Source organism: Pundamilia nyererei, unplaced genomic scaffold (assembly GCF_000239375.1).
Source record: "Pundamilia nyererei isolate P.nyererei 1_Seehausen unplaced genomic scaffold, PunNye1.0 scaffold00398, whole genome shotgun sequence".
NCBI lineage: Eukaryota > Metazoa > Chordata > Actinopteri > Cichliformes > Cichlidae > Pundamilia > Pundamilia nyererei.
The window spans coordinates 16,553-32,414 of NW_005187799.1; the positions used below are offsets into that span (position 1 = coordinate 16,553).

At 40.2% G+C, this 15,862-nt stretch overlaps 1 protein-coding gene across 1 annotated transcript in view; it reads left to right on the plus strand.

Moving 5' to 3' along the window:
• zmiz2 (zinc finger, MIZ-type containing 2) overlaps positions 1–15,862 on the plus strand; it is a 31,032-nt gene that overhangs the window by 11,101 nt on the left and 4,069 nt on the right. Inside the window, exons 5-17 of the mRNA XM_013915923.1 lie at positions 567–735; positions 2,213–2,431; positions 3,003–3,215; positions 7,560–7,643; positions 8,908–9,085; positions 9,596–9,737; positions 10,084–10,162; positions 10,666–10,797; positions 10,932–11,037; positions 12,175–12,332; positions 12,422–12,489; positions 12,581–12,649; positions 13,914–14,155. Coding sequence (XP_013771377.1) covers positions 567–735; positions 2,213–2,431; positions 3,003–3,215; positions 7,560–7,643; positions 8,908–9,085; positions 9,596–9,737; positions 10,084–10,162; positions 10,666–10,797; positions 10,932–11,037; positions 12,175–12,332; positions 12,422–12,489; positions 12,581–12,649; positions 13,914–14,155 — 1,859 coding nt within the window. The remainder of the gene's footprint in view (positions 1–566; positions 736–2,212; positions 2,432–3,002; positions 3,216–7,559; positions 7,644–8,907; positions 9,086–9,595; positions 9,738–10,083; positions 10,163–10,665; positions 10,798–10,931; positions 11,038–12,174; positions 12,333–12,421; positions 12,490–12,580; positions 12,650–13,913; positions 14,156–15,862) is intronic.

The window sequence follows — 15,862 nt, forward strand, 5'->3', positions numbered from 1 at the left end:
AGCTTGGAGTAAGACAACATGCATGAAGAGGATGATGTGGACAAAATACTCATTTGCCTAATAATTCTGCACTCCCTGTAGAAACACTTGAAGAAGTAGGCTGGAAGCCAACATCAGTTAACACTGGAATGATGATAGTTGATCTAACTGTGGTACAGAAGGTCATCATGAGAGATAGGTCCTGCATTTAGTAACCTTTTACATAACCTCAGTAAATATTTCTTGCCCACAGTTGCTAAACAACTGCAAACAGCTATGCAGCCCACCACATTTCTTTCTTTCCATTTCTGTTTTGTTTTGATTCCCTGCTATAGTTTTTTCTGCCTCAGGCTCTTCATATATCGGATGGAAGAGGGTGATCTCCCAAATCAGAGCCATATCAAATATAAATATCTTGTTTTGACTCTAGTGGTTAGGACTGAAATGCTTTTTTTAATTACATGCATGTAATGTAATATGGTTGCTCTCACCCACGACTCTGACTCATGCTAGTGACAAAACGTCACATAGTTATGTGTAGTTTACTAATCCCACTCATCTCCCAGTTTTCCTTTCTCTCCCCACAGTTACTCTGGAAACAGTGGAGGTGCCGGTCTAGGCGTTCGTCCACCCTCAGATTTCACTCAGGCTGCTGCTGCTGCTGTTGCTGCCGCCGCTGCCACAGCAACTGCCACTGCTACAGCGACTGTTGCAGCAATACAGGAAAAACAGAACCAGGAGCTGAGCTATGGCCAGGTAAAGGTCTCTGAGAAAAATATGTGCATCTCTTTGTGTTAGGGGAGGCATGCAAGAAGAGAAAAGGGAGAAGCTGCACATAGCTTTCATGGTTCAGGTGCAATCATTTGATGTAATTAGCTGATTTTATTTTCCATAAATGATAGTGAGTTGAACATCTGAACTCTGCGTTGGATGTTACCAGATGTTTCTGGTAGTTGCAACTCTAGTTTCAACTTGTTCGTGTTGATCCTGATTGCCAAATTTTTGACTCAGATAATTTTAGCATCCAAGGTTGGACCTGTTACATGTCCCACTCTCTGCCTATAATCTCCTCTGAAGTTATTAATGAAGACACAAAAGCACAAAGAGAGCAGCAGGCAGTGATCATGTGCATCCTCTTTTAGCTTAAACAGACATGTCAATCAAGTATTTGCAATAAATGGCAATAAGTCTTTAACATCACTGTGGAGGAATTTTGACTCACTCTTCCTTGCAGAATTGTTTTAATTTACCTACTGTGGTGTGTTTTTGAAACATTCAGATGTTGACTTGTGTATTTAAGATACGTCTGGTGCATGACTCAAGTGTGTTTGAGCTTCAGGATTTTCTGGTAGAGAGCAGAATTCATGATTACATCAGCTATGGCAAGTCGTGCAGATCCTGAAGCAGTAAAGCAGTCACAGAGAATCACACTACCACCATCATGTTTGACTGTTGGTATGATGTACTTTTTCTGAAATACTGTTTCATGCTGAATGTAATGGGTTGTAAGTCTTCCGAAAAGTTCTGCTTTTGTCTTGGCAATCCACAGAATATTTTCCCCAAATTTCAGGGAACAACGAAGGTACTTTTTTTTTTTTGGCAATGTGAGATGAACCTGACAGTTCATTTTAGTCAGCAGTGATTTTTACATTGAAACTCTGAGCAAAAATTGCAATCTGTTAATATTTTGTCATTGTTGAATCATCATACCTAGCTGAGGCCTGCAGTTTTTTAGATGTTGTTCTGGGTTCTTATGAGACTTGTGTGACTTCTTAATTACACTTGGAGTAATTTTGATAGGCTGAGCAATACTGAGCTTATTTTCCTTAAAAAATACACTTTAAATTAAAAAAAAATGCTATTTTTATTTACTTGGGTTATCTTTGTCTAATATTAAACACTGTTTGATAATCTGAAAAATGTACTGTATCTGAAAGTGTGACAAATATGGAAAAAAAACCAAAACAAAACATCAGGTAGGGGTCTTTTGATCCACAGCACTATATTGATATTGATTAGACTTAAGTTAAATGGGATTCCCATTTTAAGTTACAGGTTGTATTTATTTCAACTACCAAAACTGCGACTGGGCAAAAGTAACTTTCACAGCTCTGAGTTGCTTAATAAATGCAGACCCTGACTCGCTGTGACTGAACTCTGTGAACCGTCAATGCTGTGGAAAAGATCCAGTTAACTTTATAACATTTTTGTTTTTTTCTCCTTTCCTTTTCAGTTGGGCGGAACATCCTCTTACAGCACCCAATTCCTATCTCATGCGGGCCCCCGTGGCCCTCCAGGGATGAACCCTGGCGGGATGATCTCTTCAAGGTCTGGACTTCCACCTTCCACCGGAGGCTTGTATCCTTCTCACCCTGCGCATATTCAGAGGATTCCACATCAAGGAGGCTATCCAGGCGGACAACAAGGACTCAAACGGCCTTTCCATTCCGAGGTCTGTGATCCCACCAAATGTTTGCTCAAACTCAAACTATATTATAGTATATTGTCCTCCATCCATCTATTTTTTTCTGTATATGTTTATCAGGGACTTGGGGTGGGGTGGGGTAGCTACCATATTCTAGCTACCATAGGGCAAGGGTCAGGGTACACCCTGGATTGATCGCCAATCCATCACAGGGCTAACAAAGAGACAACCATTTGCACTCACATTAACACCTGTGGGCAATTTATAGTCACCAGTTTAAAAACATCATTTCACTTCCTATCCCCACTAATTGTCTTTGGACCGTGGGAGGAAGCCAAAGTACCCGGAGAGAACCCACGAAATCATTAGGAGAACATGCAAACTCCACAAAGAAAGGCCCTGGTCAGATGGTGGAGTCAAAATCAGGACCTTCTGTTAGGCAACAGTGCTAACTACCTCTCATCTGTCCTATTTTGGTTTATTCAAAAGGCAGAAAGAATTAGATACTTACTTGATAACTCATGCAATATCATACTTTCCCATTAAATTATGGATTAAACAGCTCTAATTCCACTTTACCGTCTCTGTCTTTTTCCAGGGTTTTTCTGGACCACAGTATGGCTCGGGTGGGATGTCGGGGTACACTAACCAGCCTCTGCAATACCCCTCTGGTTCGCAGCAGAGATGCGCCACCTCACCCTCTTACCTCTCCAGCCGGATGCCTCACGTGGGACACTACTCTGCTGGATCACACAATCCAGCACAGTTTTCCCCTGGAGCTGGACAGCCCAATCCTCCTCAGTATTATAAGGTGACCACAAAACAGAGCCAAGCAGCTTTGGGATGTTTGAGATTAACATAATTTTTAAGGATGTTTGACTATCTTATAAATTCCTAAATAAAACTTGTAATGTACAGAATAAAAGCAGATGCTGAAACTATTTCACCTGGCACAACTATATCTAGAATGTTGGTTATTGGCTGGTAGTTAGATGGTGCCAGTACCTTCTGGGGGGGGTCCTTGGGAATCAGAACTGTCTGGTTTTCAGTTAGCCTGGGTCTCTCTCATCAACTAGCAGGTGGTTCATTTGTACTGCCAGATGCTCATGGATTGCAGTCAGCTTCTTCAGCCAGTAGGCTGAATCATGTTGGGGCCTGGTGTTGTCCAGTGCTTCATACTGGAGACCCTTTCTTGGATGTCTGCCATTGTAATGGTTACTGAAACCTGCTCGGGGAGGTTGCTGTGGTCTGCTCTTAGATCCGCTAGCTAGCCGGTGATACATACTAGAGCTGCCACGATTAGTCGACTAGTCACGATTACGTCGACTATTAAAATCGCAGACGACTAATTTAATAGTCGAGGCGTCGTTTGAAGCTTTGTAAGATCCCGAAAGACGCAGGAATAAGTAGTAGGATTTAAGAGTGTAATAACGGACCGAAACAGAAGATGGCAGCACTGCATGTCCAGGGATGCCAGCTGCCGTTAAACCCCGAAGAAGAAGAAGCAGAAGCAGTTAGGGGTGGGTTTTGATTATCAGTTTATCAATTAAAATCGATTCTAGCTTGGATAACGTGATATCGATTCATTAAAATCCTGAATCGATTTTTTCAATATAAATTTATTTTGCCCAAAACTCCAGAATCTCAGGTTAAACCTCACAAAATTTCAACAACCACCAAACAGCTAAAACAATAAATGAGAGCAGGTACACGGATTCTGCACAAAGACGTAAACACAAAGCGAGGACCCGCTGACGCATCAGAATCAGCGAGATGTCGCCTTTCTCACCCGACGGCACGAACACAGTCGGGCTGAAAGCCGACAGCTCGCTGATTCTAATGTTTTGGCGGGTCCATGCTTTGTGTTTACGTCCTTTTTGCGCTAGATTCTGAAGCTGTAGGTTTTATCTCTCTCCAAACAATATTGATTGAACCAGCAGCAAAAAAAGATCCAAACTACCCTTCACATAAACATCGTCATGAATTTCCTCTTACTTTTGCTGTTTTGCTTCCACCGAGATAAAATCACACTTCATGCACAGCTTTCTCTCTCTCTCTCTCTCTCATAGTACACTTCAAGAACAATTTCCGTCTAAAAATCTTTTTTGTGCATTATTCGCTTGCTTATTACGCACAAGTCTCCTTTTACTTACTTCCGGGAAAAAAAAGCCTCATTCTCGCATTTGTAGGCCAATTATGTTACAGCGATGCGGTGAAGCCTGTCCAAATTTGAAGACTGCGTCTTTCGGGATCTTACAAAGCTTCAAACGACGCCTCGACTATTAAATTAGTCGTCTGCAATTTTAATAGTCGACGTAATAACATTTTTAAATTATCTGAGTAAATTGGTTTGGCTGAGATTAAAGATATAGTTTTTACACAGCTGAATAAATGTCAAACAGAAGTGTGAAATGGTAGAGAATTTACTCCAGTGTCCTGTTACTAGTCGACTATCAAAATAATTGTTTGTGACTGCCCTAGTACATACAATGCATGGTATGGTTTCTCTTGCTCCTCTTTCTTGGGTTTCTGCTCACTGAGCACGTGGTCGGTTATAGCCATCTTCCTGATGTACTCGTGGATGTCTGTTGTCTTATCCTGGACTGTGGTACTGACACTCACTATGCCCTGGTCTCCTTCCTTCCGCTTAGTGTACAGTCTCAGGGTGCTGGACTGGGGTGAAACCCTCCATGCATGGTCAGGAGCTTTCTCGTCTTGATGTCAGTGGCTTCTATCTCCTCTTTTGGCCAGCTTATTATCCCAACAGGGTAACTGATCACGGGCAGCAGGTAGATGTTGATAGCCCAGATCTTGTTCATACCGTTCAGCTATCTCCTCAGGATTTCTCTGACCATCTGTGTAGTTGGTGGTTGCAGCTTTCCTAGCAGCCTGTTTGGTGTCCATTTACCTGTGGGATTTCCAGATATTTGTAGCTGTCTTTAGTGTTTGCAATTTTGCCTTCTGGTAGTACGATCCCCTCAGTTCTGACTACCTTCCCTCTCTTTGTTACCATGTGACTACACTTCTCCAGTCCTAAAGACATTCCATTGTCCTTCAGTCCAGGTGTGGGGCATCAAGTCATAGGTCTTGTAGTCACAGGTTGGTCAGTCTGGTCTTGCAGTCTAGGGCGAGTGCTTTGTCTACTTGAACCAATTTATTTATTTTTTACAAAACAGAAATGAGAGGACAATTGAAACCACTTGGCTGTTTTTGTTAAAATAACTAACTGAAGTTGATTGAGTTATAAAGATGAACTATTTAGAGTCTAGTTTTGCCTCTATATAACACCAAAGTGGATTTTAAACAAAATTGAAGGTACAAGCATCCAAGCCTGACACCCTGGCGCATGTCCAGGAGGGTCCTGGTCAAGCCGAGCTACAGCTCCTGCGCGCTGTGAGTAAGCAGATTCACGCGATTATGCGTTTTTCCTGTTGCCACTTGTGTTGCCCTTTAATATCATCACAGTCTTTAACTGCACTAACTAAATATCATGTTGAGCAGATGAAATCCCTTGAAGGAGGGACTTGCCTCCATTTGCCTGAAATTGGTAACAAATATACAAAATTTGCAGCCAAAATTTCCCTTTAAATTAAAAAGGCTGGCTTCCTGTTGGGTTTGGGCTATAGTTCCAAGAGACTTTTTTCTACAGCTTGAGACATTACATCAGGGTAAATGGTAATGGTAAATGGACTGGTTCTTATATAGCGCTTTTCTACTCTGTCTGAGCACTCAAAGCGCTTTGTACAACTAATTCATTCACCCAATCACACCCATTCACGCAAGCACGTCTAAGCTTAAGTGCTAAGTATCTAACATTCATACACATTCACACTCCGATGGATGCATCGGAGAGCAACATGGGGCTAGTATCTTGCCCAAGGATATTTGGCATGCAGACTGGAGCAGCCTGGGATTAAACCACCAACCTTCTGGTTAGTGGCTGATCTGCTCTGCTACCTGAGCTACAGCCACCCCAGGGTGTGCCATTAAATAAAAGTGTTCACACTGAAGTGTCATCAAGGTCTGATGTTTATTTGGATTTGACGTGAATCTGGTGAACCAGTATTTCAAAGTATATTACATGACTTTTCCTGTTCCCACTAGGTGGCACTCCAACTTTTGCTGAGATTTGACATATCAATGTGTTCATTTCTGGACTCTCATGACCCCCGAGAAACTTAGGAGAGACAGTGTTATGTTGGACAATGTGTCTTTGAGTTACAGCAGTTTCGTGCTTCATGGCATCCATCCATCCATTCACTTCCGCTTATCCTTTTCAGGGTCGCGGGGGGCGCTGGAGCCTATCCCAGCTGTCATAGGGCGAAAGGCGGGGTACACCCTGGACAGGTCGCCAGTCTGTCGCAGGGCTAACACACAGGGACACACAACCATTCACACTCACATTCACTCGCACATTCACACCTAGTGGCAATTTGGATTATCCAATTAACCTATCCCCACAAGCTGCATGTCTTTGGACGGTGGGAGGAAGCCGGAGTACCCGGAGAGAACCCACGCAAACACGGGGAGAACTCCACACAGAAAGACCCTGGCCTGATGGTGAAATTGAACTCAGGACCTTCTTGCTGTGAGGCAACAGTGCTAACCACCGTGCCACCGTGCTGCTTCATGGCAAAACATTTAAATTTGCCAAGTTGAAATGATAAAAGTGGTGCCAAAATTTGTTATCTTCGATTCAAAATGGTAGACTTCCTGTTGGGTTTAGGGTATCACTCCTAGAGGATTTTTTGTGTGTCTACAGATTCTACATGTCTGCCAAATTTCATACATGTACATGAAATACAGCATGTGGGCTCATTTCTTTGCAATTTTTTAGGGGTCACTACAGAGTCCCAAAACCAGTAAAATACAGACATTTTCACCAGTTTTGATGCATGTGCAAAATTGAATTCGTTTTTGAGTATGTTTAGGGTTTTAAATATTCTATTCGTTTCACAGAGTAGATAGAGTAGGGCCTTCACAATTTTGTGCTTGGACCCTAATAATTAATACAACGTGAGTGAAGTGCAGACTCTCACCTTTCATCCAAAGGGTTTAACAAAAGAATTGCAGTAATTGCAGATGTGTTTTCTCCACATCTTTGTGTCGACATACCTGGGTACTCAATGTCATGTTTGGTTTCTGTGGTCTTCAGTCAGAGCCTTTCAATGGTCAGGGCAGCATGGCAACTGGAGGACCAGGAGGATACAATGCCTTCACACAGGCTGCAGTGAACGGGGTAAGTCCTCCATGCACTCACCCCATGCTGTCAACACTGAACACCTAAGCTCAGTTTCTCTTAGTTTTATTATACTAAAATTCTATGGCTTCCTATATTTCATGAAGATTTTAATATCTAAAAGTTAGAAGTTTAAGTGTTTTTTAATGTTTGAATTTAATTCATGCTGTTTTTGATTCATTCTACTTAGAAGTCGTGATGTTTGGTTGCAGGACTGTGTGAGGATTGTAAAGCAGAAGCTAGTTTTCTACTGCTTACAGTATCTAATGTTCATCATGGGGCATCATATAATTTGATAAGAATTTAGTAGTTTTAATTCCATTATCGATATCACTTTTAGATTTGATTCCTTTTCAGTTCGCATTAGGTTCTCACCATCTCTGATTTAAGAACAACATATGAAAGTCATTACAGTCGTGCAATTATTTGCATGCTGTCAAATTTTTGTGCGTGATGGAGATGTTGCCCCTGTTTGTTATGATCGATGTTGGGGTCGTTACTCCAAAAATTTATTACATATATTACAAAGAGAAATTTTTTTAAGTTATGCAGTAGTTACCCAATTACACACTGAAGAAAGTATTTTGTGTCACTACTCGTTACATTACTTTCATGGTTCTCTGTAAAATTATCTGAAAATCACTGTCTCATAATTAGCATTTAACAATATGAATCTATAGGCTACAGTCCCACACACTAACACAAATCCCTTTCCTAATGAGGACACACATGATTTTTCTCTCAGTATTTACACAAGCTAACAGTATAAAGTAAAGAAGAAAACCAGTACAAAGACGCTTCAAAGCAATCACCACAGTGATTCTACTGTAGAAACATGAACAGGGAGAAAGGTATTCAGGCTGCAGCCTGACTGCTCATGCTTTTGTTGCCTGTTGAAATTCAGCGTCTGGCTGCTGAGGTTAGAATTCAGTCAGCTCTACTCAGGGTTCTTGACTAGCTTAGCATTAGCATGCTGTCTGTACAGGTATTTACAAAGAGTCGAAGTTCTGTTCTGAAGTGTAATGCAGTTATTTCTGTCCTAGATGCTTTTTGAACTTTTCTAATGCACTTAAGTTAAAGTACTTAAATTAAAGAACAACATGTGCTTAAATTACATAGGGTCGTGCATGTAGAGAGGTGAAAAATCGATTTAATCCATTTAGTAATAAGGTTGTAACATGACAAAATGTGGAACAAGTCAAGTGCCGAAAATACTTTTTAGTTAGGTTTGATGCTCTAAATATTCCTCATCCTCGTCTCTCAGCCAGTTCGGGGTGGGGTGCTTCCTGGGTATCCCACCTCACCAATGGGAGGGAATCCTACCCCTCCAATGACACCAGGCACCTCCATACCTCCCTACCTTTCTCCAGGCCAGGAAACCAAACCCCCCTACCTTACAACAGAAACCAAAGCCAACATCAACACCCAGCAGCCCGTTACAGGTGAGACTCAGCTGCCACAGAGTAAGTACACTGCTAAAGATGATATACAGATGAAGTTTGACTGGAAATAACAAATTACTTGAATTTAGGCTCTGTAGCATTTCCTTAATCTTGTGATGAATGGCACTGAAAACTTACCTCTACCTCAGCTCTCACAGTGTTAATAACAGAGTAGAAGAATAATTAACAATTGAGAAAACAAACAAACATCAAAATGTTTAATTAAAAATTGATTGAGTCATAAACATTGTATCCACAAAAGAACAACTGATCACAAAAAAAATGTAAATGAGAACACGTGCAGGTCAGAGGTTTTTAGTATTCATCTAAAAAGGTACAGTTACTTTTGTTTCATTTCAGACTCCTCTCAGGATAAAATTAGGCATAAACAAAAGTGTCTGTTTTATTTGGAAAAAATGGGATCACAACCTCGTGCCTCAGTTGTCTGTCAAGGCACCAGATAGACCTTGAATTCACTAATGCATCAGAAACTGCAACTTTTCATTCAAGGTAACCCCAGTGACGACCTGCGTCTGACTTTCCCTGTACGAGATGGTGTAGTATTGGAGCCTTTCAGACTGGAGCACAACCTGGCTGTCAGCAACCACGCCTTCCATCTGCGAGACTCTGTCTACAAAACACTAATGATGAGGTATAAAGACTGACACTGCAGTCACATGACGAGAGCAGAACAAAGTGAGAAACAGTGTTTGGAACAGTTTGAAGCCTGAGCTTTGGCTTACATAGATTACTTGTGCATACACTGACCACGTTTAATATCATCCACCATTGGACCAGGATATGACAGAAAAGAAAAAAATGTTATAGGTTCTTTTTGAAAATATTTGAGGGACACTGTGCTTGACTGTGGTGTGATATGTAAATAAATTGCTCTCTTCCTGAGCAATTTAAAACAGCAGAAAGAAAACAAATGAAGAATGTCTGACAACCCCACCCAGTCTTTTCCCCTGACAGCTGTTTTGTGTCTCCCTCCACAGGCCAGATTTAGAGCTGCAGTTTAAGTGTTACCACCACGAAGACAGACAAATGAACACTAACTGGCCTGCCTCTGTGCAAGTAAGCATCCATATCTGTTATATATTTGTGGACGTCAATATACACACGTATGTATGTTTGGCTTTTTGTATGGACATTTATTATCAGTGCATTCATATGTCTGTTATTCATAGGTTTAACGATTAGACTAAGCACTAAACTCTGACCCTAAATCGAATTGTTACTTTAAACCTGAAGCCAAGTCTGAACCCTTAAAGAGGCATTTGAATGGATATGAAAGGGGAAACTTTGACTTTGAATTAAAAAATGTCATCACACTGATGGTCTAAAACTCAGTGGTCTATAATAGAGATAGCTGAGATAGCTGGATATGTTTTGTATTTATTGGTTTGGTTTCCTGTGACTAATTATAAACAGTTCTTGAGATAACATTTTGAAGAGGTAACTGTCCCCACATTTCAACTTTAATTACCACCTTTAGAAGGGATCTTCTAAAGGTGGTAATTAATTTGCCAGGATTTTGTTGACGTTTTCTCTTCTTCTCTCTTCTTCATTTTCATCAGGTCAGTGTTAATGCAACTCCTCTGTCCATTGAAAGAGGTGACAACAAAACCTCCCACAAGCCCTTGTATCTAAAGCAAGTGTGTCAGCCAGGGCGCAACACTGTACAGATCACAGTGACAGCATGCTGCTGTGTAAGTTCCTCGATGTGACTGTTTCCTGACTCGGTCACAGAAATGCAGAAAATTTAGTACAGTACGTTACATTGAACTAATGAATTAACCTCATTTTGTACTCCTGTTTGCCCCTCATGTCTCTTTGTCCCCAGTCCCACCTGTTTGTGCTACAGTTGGTGCACCGGCCATCTGTCAGGTCTGTTCTGCAGGGTCTGATGAAGAAGAGACTGCTGCCGGCCGAGCACTGCATTACAAAGAGTGAGTTATCAACCTCATCAGTTATAGCAGGGCCCACTGGTTTCCACTTAACACTGTGCATTCATTCAGTGAAGCCCTGTACAACTTGGTATAGTGTGTATGTGTATTTGTATTTTATGCAACACTAGCTGTGAGGTCGCATATTGATTACCAAGGTTCTGTGACTAAGCCTCGAGTTGAACAGTTTTGGTAAATGGACTGGTTCTTATATAGCGCTTTTCTACCCTATCTGAGCACTCAAAGCACTTTATACAAGTAATTCATTCACCCAATCACACAAGCACTTTTTCTAAGCTGTTAGTGCCTATCTAATATTCATACACATTCACACTACGATGGATGCATTAGAGAGCAACATGGGGTTAGTAAGGATAATCGAACCACCAACCTTCCAATCAGTAGATGACCTGCTCTACCGCGTGAGCTACAGCCACCCCAGTTTTACCATAGCCACCTTGGTTTTTTAAAAGTATGCAGGATATGTGAAGAAATAGATTTGAAAAGCAGAGAGACAATTAACACTTATAGTCTAGAGATATGATAATGCTAATCATTGGACACGATAGTTTATGAACCGAATTCCTTATTGTATTCAGTATTGGTGAAAAGTAGCAACTGGCAAATGGACTGGTACTTGCATAGCACTACTGAGTACTCAAAGCACTTTGTACAACATGTCTCATTCAACATTCATACAAGCACTTTTTTCTGTCTAAGTGCTTTCTATCTAACATTCATACTCTGGTGGATGCATCAAATAGCAGCTTTGGGATTAGCAGCTTCCCCAAGGATATCTGGCATGCAAACTAGCATAGTCAGGGATCAAACCACAAAGCGTTTGATTAGTAAATGACCCATTCTACCTTCTAAGTTACAGAGAATACAGAATGAAGAATGAAGGAGCTAACTTTGTAGACTTCCAGTTGTGAAAAATAAAATTCACCATTGAAAGAAAACTGATTTGGGGATTTATTGAAAGAAACTTTTCAAGGGGATCAGTACAGGACAAACAGTCTTCACACCAGCATTGATACAGAAAAATCTTTGTCTATTTCGGCTGTAGAGTTTTCTCCTCAAAGGAGTACTAGGAGCACTCGGGCAGTCATCTTTTTCTTTTTTATGGTCATTTTGTTTCAGTAAAAAGAAACTTCAGCAGTGGCACCATTCCTGGAACCCCTGGTCTGAATGGGGAGGATGGAGTGGAGCAGACGGCTATTAAAGTTTCTCTCAAATGCCCCATCACATTCAAACGAATCCAGCTGCCAGCCAGAGGCCATGACTGCAGGCACATACAGGTAAGGTCATGTGTGCACTTATTACTTACACCTCCAGATAAATTCGGTGGAGTTCTTTCAACGTGGAAATCTTTGATCTTTTTTTATAGTGTTTCGATCTGGAGTCCTATTTGCAACTAAACTGTGAAAGAGGGACCTGGCGATGCCCTGTTTGCAAGTAAGTGCATTAACAATGACTTGTTGCCCTTTTTTCATAATCAGTAATCAGCATAAAGTTTTCACCAGCTGTTTGCTCCTCTTGTTCACAGTAAAACAGCTTTGCTAGAAGGACTGGAGGTTGACCAATATATGCTTGGGATTCTTGTCTATATCCAAAAGTAAGTGTTGTTACTGTAAATAGTTACTTAACCAGTGGTATTTCCATACCACTGGGTCATGATACTCACCCCCCAAGCAGTCATGGCAGATGCTTGCTACTCCCCCAGCCTGGTTCTGCCAGAGCTTTCTTCCTGTTAAAAGGGAGTTTTTCCTTCCCACTGTCACCAAGTGCTTGCTCCAAGGTGGTAGTTTGATTGTTGGTGCTTTCTCTTTATGTCTCTACAGTCTTTACAATATAAAGTACCTGAGGCGACTACCGTTGATATATACAAGTAAAATGACATTGAATTTAATTGATATACGCACTTCTGTACTGCTGTCATTTTTAACAAAAAATAAAGTAATTCTTTATTTGTCATAATCCTGAAAAATGATAAGCTGCTATCTAAAGAGCTTGCCAATTTTCAGTTCACTACATTTTTGTGGTTAAAAAGAACAAGGTTCACAATAATGCTATACACACACACAACAAAAATGTTGAGTCACCTTTTATTTCTTTATATTTTGCTTCCAATTATTCTTTTAAAATCTTTTAAAGTTTTGCTTTTTCACATACTTTTTGCCCAGTCTTTACTTGACCATTTTCAGAGGACTATTTTTTGTTCGGTGAACAACTTAGCTCTGACCTTTTGAATCATTCAAGTGTAAAAAAGGCACCCAACTCATGAAATGAACTAGTCTTGTCGCTACACATAACAGAAAACTAAGCCAAGAACCAGTTTTAAATAGTATTTTTAGGTACTTTAATAGCAGATCATTGCAAACACACTTAATTAGTTCACATTTTAGTTGAATTTATGAGAAATGACAAAGATAACATAGTTTGAAAGACATAAAATAGTTTTTTTTTTTCACCAACAATAGGATTCCAAAAGCGCTATTAGCAGAAATAGCTATTATTGGCATTTCTTAACATGCTGTGTGGTGTGTCCTTAAAAAACATGAGGAAACAGAACAAGTGGAGGACAACAAGTGATGGATCTAAACAGGAGCATTAGTTTCCATTCATCACTCCAGTGTTGTTAATTGGGAATCATCAGATGGTTTGGGTTCTCTCTTTAATATTGGAAGCTCGTCATAATATAAAATGCCTTAAAATGACTGTTGCTGGGAACTGGTGCTATATAAGTAAAACTGCATTTAATGAATTATGGACACATGATATTAGAAATGGACAGAATTTGATAAAAGCTCCACATTTTATTTATTTTTGTTATTTAATGTCCTCAATTTTCATGTCTCACCCTTCCCTCCCTTCCTCAGTTCAGACTATGAGGAGATCACTATAGACCCAGTATGTGGTTGGAGGCCGGTGCCTGTTAAACCTGACCTTCACATAAAAGAGGAGCCTGATGGACCAGTCCTCAAACGCTGTCGCACAGTCAGTCCAAGTCACATGGTCTTACCAAATGTGATGGAAATGATTGCTGCTCTGGGCCCAGCATCATCCCCCTACCAAAGTCTGAATGCAGGAGGCAGGAACACCCCAGAGTACAGTCGGCCAGGTATGAAAGAGGACTTTTTTTTGTTGTTGTTATAATTTGAAGAGAGGCGGTTATAATTAACATACATAAAATATAATGAGATTTTTTTGTTACAGTTTAAGTCTGATTCCATTTTATTTACATTCCCTAACCCACCTAACCTCCAACATCAAAATGTAAAAAATAATTAATCTACATGAATATACAAATAAACATTTTTAATATAAAAAATGTCTTACAACTAGGTTTTATAACTACTCTTTAATAAAATTTTGAGATAAAAATAAGGTTGGAGATTGGTCTATAAGATGGATAGATGTAATTTTGGTTTAGTTACCTTTCCTATTTTTTTGTATCCTTTGGTCATATTTGTATGTTAGAATCTCTCATCTTTTTCTGTATTTCTTGTTTTACTTTGTTCCATAGTTTGTGGAATAATTTTTCTCTCAAAAGTTGCATGTGACGAAAAACATAATCTGCAAAGCAAGTGTGCACTGGGATCTAGCAATTATAACTTTGACCACAATAGAGATGTATAAACCTGCCATCAAAAAGTTGCTCACTCTGCAGGAAACGCATGTAACTGCATACGTGACTAGATTGGAGTGCTTCAAAATGTCCCTTAGAATTATGGTTTTTAAGATTTCTTCAGCATTAACTTAAACCAGTGACAGTTGTCGATTGTCGAGTTGTCCGATTACTTTTTTCAACAAACAAGTAAAGTAAGGGATTACCGTTACTGCATTACTAGAACGTGATTTTGTTTGTGAGAGTGTCTCATGACAATGAAGTATGAACGTGCGGCGTCCGTGGCAGCAACAGACGTGTATTGATCAACAATGGATAATATGGACTGCGGAAGAGAGTACGACCATGCAGCGTTTAAAGCTTAGAAGTACTGACACTACTTTGAGTTTTATTCTGTAAAAAGTGACAAAAACATTAGCGTCCACTGTACACTAATAAAGTAACTAATTACTTTTTAAAAAGTAATCACTAAAGTAATGGGATTACTTTCTTGGAGAAGTAATCCGTAATTAGTATCTAATTACGATTTTCAAGTAGCTTGACCAACACTGGTTGTCAGTATTTCCACTGCTGCACAGCAAACAGCAACTGTTGTTAAGAGCAAACTTTATTTTCGAAATTATAAACAGATACATTTTAAAACAACACTTAAGTTGCTGCCATGGTGTAACTCTGTTTAATGCAATAACCTCCATTAAAGTGACCAGTCACTTTAGGACCCCTCTTCCTTTGGGCTCCGCATCCAGACAGTGAAAAGTCTGATTTGAGCGAGCAGCTTTTAGCGCAAAAGCTACCCACAAGAGTGTGAAGCTGCACCCACACAAAGCAGACTCACGTGTGCAAAGGCTTCTTTGTGCGTGTAGCTGCTAAGTTCTATTCACACAGGATGTTGAATTTGCACACAAGGAATTTAATTGCGCGAGTGGCAATGAATACCTGCACCATGAAATGAAATTACCTTCTCAGATTACTAGGAGGCTGAGTAGCACTGGCGGCTGCCTGCATGTTTGATTTTAGTGTCACGGTTTCCTCATTAGATTTGTGTTATGCTTTTTTACATTTTTCCAGCCTTAATAATTGGCTCGTTTTCTGCCTACCTATGATATAGCATTCTTGGTCCTCACTCATTAGTCTGTATCATTTACAAATTGTGACAGTTATCTATTATCACGATACCAAGGAGGAAAGATATCAGCCAGC